General features: G+C 50.0%; 1 protein-coding gene across 1 annotated transcript in view; it reads left to right on the top strand.

Moving 5' to 3' along the window:
- The first annotated feature begins 2,617 nt into the window (after positions 1–2,617).
- The window catches only part of ARPC2 (actin related protein 2/3 complex subunit 2), a 52,763-nt gene continuing 49,380 nt past the window's right edge, over positions 2,618–6,000 (top strand). The window contains exon 1 of the mRNA XM_089654827.1: positions 2,618–2,776. Within this exon, the coding sequence (XP_089510953.1) occupies positions 2,703–2,776 (74 nt within the window). The 5' untranslated portion in view covers positions 2,618–2,702. The remainder of the gene's footprint in view (positions 2,777–6,000) is intronic.

The raw sequence follows: 6,000 nt of genomic DNA, 5'->3' as shown, positions 1-6,000 counted from the left end.
TCAAGGAGGTGAGGGGGCAATTTAGCCACACGCATTATTTCCGATCGGTGGTTATGCACATCCACAGTATCACTGGCACCTAAAGCTCTTGGAATACTTAAGGTGTTCACGCACCTTTGAACTTTTCCTTTTTTTTTTTTGGACTGTTTTATGTGATTATTTATGTCTAAGGGTTGTTGGTGCGATTGTATTATTTTATCACACTCTTTCATTTTTTCTAATTGATTATTGATTCAATTTCTTGGAGTGTTATCACGGCACCTGTCACCATTGAGGTATCTGATCCCACATTTAGGGATCCACTCAGTGTCACTTGTCTGTATGTATATGGCTTAATTTAGCCATTGTGGCCTCTACTCACACTAGTATATTGATCCCATTTAGGGATTCACTTTATTATTATTTTCACATTTATATGGTCTCATTTGGACGTTTTGCTGTCACTGGTTCCTGGTCTCGGTACCAGGCTTGGTCACATTTACCTACTCACTGTAGATCCCTGAGAGGATCAATTCACTGAGGATAAGGTATTGTGTTATTTATTCCCTGCATACTTTTTTTTTGCTATTTTTAGTTTTTTCTTATCATTATATATTGTTTATATGATTATATTCAGGGTAGCTATGCACTGTCACAATTGCCCATGTATAGTCAAACTTGCCATTTACTGGTCATTTTATGGCACAAATTGCCATTTGCTGCTCATATATTGTCACAATAACCCATTGGTTGCCCATGTATTGTCACACTTTCTCGTTTGTTGCCCATTTACCCCTTTGTTGCCCGTGTCACAATTGCCCATGTATAGTCACACTCGACATTTATTGGCTGTTTTTTGGCACAAATTGCCATTTGCTACTCATATATTGTCACAATAACCCATTGGTTGCCCATGTATTGTCACACTTTCTTGTTTGTTGCCCATTTACCCCTTTGTTGCCCCTGTCACAATTGCCCATGTATAGTCACTCTCAACATTTATTGGCTGTTTTTTGGCACAAATTGCCATTTGCTACTCATATATTGTCACAATAGCCCATTGGTTGCCCATGTATTGTCACACTTTCCCGTTTGTTGTCCATTTGTTATCACGATTACTCATTTGTTGCCCGTGTCACAATTGCCCATGTATAATCACACTTGCTATTTACTGGCCATTTTGTGTCACAAATTGCCATTTGCTGCTCATATATTGTCACAATAGCCCATTGGTTGCCCATGTATTGTCACACTTTCCCGTTTGTTGGCCATTTATTTATTTGTTCACTGCAGTTCCACTTGGTATATGGTTAGGTGTTAGCAGCTCCCCCTTATTAGAATTTATTGCTTAAATAGTAGTGCAGTGCAGGAGGTTCCTATTGTAGTTGTGACAGTGCACAGGCAACAAACGGTCAAGTATGGCAATACAAGGCCAACAAATTAGATGTTGTAGTAATCTGTGAGCAACAAACTGGCAACTGCAACAATAGCTGGGTAACAAAGGGGCAATCATAACATTTGATAAGCAACAGTCGTCTGTTATAATACATGGGCAACAAACAAGCACACTTGGAAACTTGCCAAAACTGGAACCAGAGCCATTACCGGAATCAGGCAATACTCTGCAAAAAAAATTAAAAGTCTGATATTGGTTTGTATTTTACTATAAACTCTGGATCTATCCTTTAAGGTCAATTTGGTCACACCCAATATTTAATACAGGCTGTTATGTGTTAGCCACACCCACAACTCCACCCCCTTTTTAAAGGAATTACGACTGTCAAAGGTTGCCAGGAATGCAGACAAGCAATTGTGACAATATATTGACAATGAATGGGCATCAATGCGTGGGCAACAAACAGGCAATTGTTAACATGTGGGCCACAACCATCCACAGCCGGGCCGGAGGGGACGTATTGACTGAAGACTCTGGGCCAGTTCTGGAAGCTTTACGGATCTAATTATCGATTTCACACAGCAGATAGACACTTAATACCCACCATTGTATATTCTGGCATGGAAAAAGCGTTGTCACCCCACAACAGGAAGTGACTGACCAAGACATTTCGTGGCAGGATCAATAGATTTTATTTGAATTAATTCTTCATGATTAAAAATGACTTTTGAAATGAAAATGTAAAAGTGTAAAAGAGAGTTTAGTGATTGGGTTTTCATATATTTAATACTGAAAATTGTGAAGTTTTTCCAGGGGAAATTATAAAAACACTGAGCCTGTCCCTTTAAATTCGGGGACAGCCTGTAACCATGGTGAGGAAGAAATGTCTGCCATTCCGTGAACTTACACGCCCCGCCGACCACGCCCTGTTCATGGACGTACCTGGCTCCTGGGAATCAGGCACCTTCGGGGACAGCTTTTTTTGTGGGCGCGGGGGGGCCTTCCGAGCTTCTGTACGGCAATGGCGGCCATGTTGCTGTACGGCGGAAGTAGCACTCTCCAGCTCCTATCCCAGAATAAAAGACTCATGAAAGTGAACTTGCGAGCGCTGAAGCCCCCTTTACTGAGTATATCACTAATATGGAGGCGGAAAAGTTTATCCTTAGAACTGGAAATCACAAGCTGGGGAGGGGCAGGGCTGAGCGGCGGCCGCCATGTTGGGTGAGGGCGGAAGCGGCGGGGTGGGCGGTACCATCTCGCGGTCTGTGGGAGAGGGAAGTGGCGGCCTGTCAGTGAGTGACACCGGGGAGAGAGCAGAGCTGCCGACATGATCCTGCTGGAGGTGAACAACCGCATCATCGAGGAGACCCTCGGCCTCAAGTTCGAGAATGCGGCGACCGGGTGAGTGTGAGGGGCCCCTGCGGCCCTTGAATGTGCTGTGTGGCCCTGAGTGGGTGGAGGCAGTGTCCTCTGACTGGGTGAGAATGGGGCCCTGAGTGGGTGGAGGTCCCTGATTAGGATGGAAGGAGGGTCCTGAGGGACTGTGGCTTCTGTGCTGGTCCCTTTGAGAGAAAATGGGCTCTCAGTGGGGGGCTCTTAGTATATGAGTGCTGGGCCCTCAGTGGGGGGAGGAGGGTCTCTCAGTGGGTGCTGGGCCCTCAGTGGGGGGAGGAGGGTCTCTCAGTGGATGCTGGGCCCTTAATGGGGGGAGGAGTTTTGAGTGGGTGCTGGACCCTTAATGGGGGAGGGGCTTTGAGTGGGTGCTTGGTCTGCAATGGGGGGGGAGGGGCTTTGAGTGGGTGCTGGGCTCGCAACTGGGGGGAGTGTTGAGTGGGTGCTGGGCCCGCAACGGGGGGGAGGAGTTTTGAGTGGTTGCTAGGGCCTAATGGGGGAGGGGCTTTGAGTGGGTGCTGGGCCCGCAGCGGGGGGAGGGGCTTTGAGTGTGGGCTGGGCCCTCAATGGGGGGAGTGGCAATTAGTACATGGGTGCTGGGTCCCCAAAGAGGGAAAAGGGTTCTGGACTCTTAATGAGTGGGAGGGGCTGTGAGTAGATGGGTGCTGGCCCTTGAGGGAGACCATGGGCCCCTGTGGAGGGGTAATGCAGGATGGTGCTGGCAGCACCAAGTCTTTGAGGGTGTCAGGAAGGCAGCTGTGGGTTGGCTGTTGAATGTGGGGTCCCTGTGTGGTCATGGTAGAAGAATGTCACCCGCACACTGTAGATCTCTAAACTGGGTCCAAAAGCTTTATTAAGCGATCACATCATTATAGCAGGAGCAACGTTTCTGATCCTCGCAGGATCCCTTCATCAGGGATGCGACTTGTGCATTTGTGTGGTCATGGCGACGCGGTCTACTTGGTAATTGGCATGACTGGGGATCAAAGAGGTGCACTTTTGAAGTTCAGTGGGTGTCTGGAGGGATGTATTGGGCATGTGGGGGTCCAACTGATGATGAGAGGGTTGCATGGGGGTACAGCTGATGATCAGGGGTGCCCCGGGCAGGCTGGAGCTCAGCGGGCGTCCAGAGGGGTGCCCCGCGCAGGCGTCCAGAGGGGTGCCCCGGGCAGGCTGGAGCTCAGCAGGCGTCCAGAGGGGTGCCCAGGGCACGCTGGAGCTCAGCAGGCGTCCAGAGGGGTGCACCGGACATGGAGGGGGCCGGTAGAGGAGTAAAGTGGTACACTGGGCACGTTGAAGCTCAGCTGGACTCCAGAAGGACACACGGGATGTTGGGACCCAGCAGATGATCAGAGGGGTGCACAGGGCATGTTGGAGTCCAGCAGAGTGCGCCAGGCATGTTGGAGCTCAGTGGGTGTCCGGAGGGGTGCTTTGGGCTTGTGGGGGCCAAGCCAACAATCAGAGGGCTGCGCCAGGCACATTGGTGCTCAGCAGAAATCCAGCGGGGTTCATGGGGTATGTTGAGGTATGATCATCAGGAGGGTGCACGGGGCACAATGGTGCTCAACAGATGCCCAGAGGGGTGCATTGGGCATGATGAAGCTCAGTGGCACTCCAGACAGGTGTATGGGGCATATTGGGGCCCAGCAGATGATCAGAGGGGTGCACCAGGCACATTGGAGCCCAGCAGAGGGTACCGGGTATGTTGGAGCCCAGTAGGTGTCCAGAGGGTGTATTAGACTTGTGGGGGCCAAGTCAACAATCAGAGGAATGCACCGGGCACATTGGTGCTCAGCAGGAATCCAGAGGGCTGAATGGTGGGTATGTTGGAGCTCAGTGGGCTTGTGGGGACCCAGTTGATGATCAGGAGGGTGCACCAAACAATGAACCTCAGGAGGTGTGCAGAGGGGTGCACTGGGCATGTTGGGGGGCCCGGTGGACATTCAGAGGCGTGCACAGGACGTGGTGCACAGGGCACACCGAAACCTCCCAGGGATAGATCGCCTCATTGCCACTAGTCAAACGCCCTCTGAAAAGTGGTTCATTGTGGATCACTTTTTAGGGCCTGTTGTCACCAGATGCAGTTGGATGCATTATTGATTGCGCTCCAACTGTACAGACAGTCCAAGATCCAGGTTATCCAATGGGCATAGTTCACACTACATCAGTGCAGTGAGAGTACAGCATGCTGCATTTTTCTGCACTGCAAATGCGCACAAATGCATGTAAAGGGTGGAAAATGCACCACAATGCTGTGAAGTGCACATGAAAGCCCAGAGAAGAAAGATGACGGAAGTGACCTCAAAGGAAATGCAAACTTGAAAATGCCTCGCAAATGCACGTTAAAAAAAACAAACATGTGTTGCCGTACATGCAAAACTACAAAGTAAAGTTTCTGGTATGGAAGGGCCCTTAGAGGTGTGGTAAGGGCTGCCACATGTGAGAGCGAGCCCTTAGAACAAGGGTGTCAAACTGGCGGCCCTCCAGCTGTTGCGAAACTACAAGTCCCATCATGCCTCTGCCTTTGGGAGTCATGCTTGTACCTATCAGCCTTGCAATGCCTCATGGGACTTGTAGTTTGGAAACAGCTGGAGGGTCCCCAGTTTGACACCCATGCCTTACAACAAGCGAGCCTCAGGAGAAAGGTGTGGGAGTCTTGTATGAAAATTTTATATATGGACCCCCTGAGATTACAATTACGGGGCGCCAGGGGTGGCCGCCATCAGCGATCGCTAGATTCTTACCAGCGGTACCAAACTCTGCCTGCGCCCTCTGTGCGACCAGCAGCAGCTGTTAGATTTGTACCCTGTACAGATCAAAGGCCTGCGCCGTCTAAGGCTACGTTCACACCAGCCTTGTTTGCAAGCGGCAGACAGGCGTTTGGGAAGCGTTTTTACCGCTTCCCAAACACCTGGGAAAGTTCTGCACATTGCAGCACATGGTGCTGTTCACACGGGAGCGTTAGCGTTGCGGAAAAACGGACGCCTCTGGTCGAGTCAGGAGGAGTTAAAGCCTCCTATTCAAGTCTATGATGCTGCTCCGCAAACGCGGCGTTTGCGGTGCGGTTGCGGAGCGGTAACACCATTCAAATTTCATTACAGGCGTTTGTGGGGCATTTGTAACATGTTGCAACTGCCACTAAACCGCGCATGCGGCGGGTTAAAAAACTCTCCGCAAACGCCGGACCAACGCTTGTCAAATGCTATAGGGGCGTTTGACAAGAGTTGGAAAAA

This window comes from Staurois parvus, unplaced genomic scaffold (assembly GCF_062004578.1).
Source record: "Staurois parvus isolate SC_StPar_1 unplaced genomic scaffold, SC_StPar_1.0 ptg000803l, whole genome shotgun sequence".
NCBI classification, from domain to species: Eukaryota; Metazoa; Chordata; class Amphibia; order Anura; family Ranidae; genus Staurois; species Staurois parvus.
Note: the sequence above shows the minus strand (reverse complement) of the source record. Positions and strands in the feature narration are given on the sequence as shown.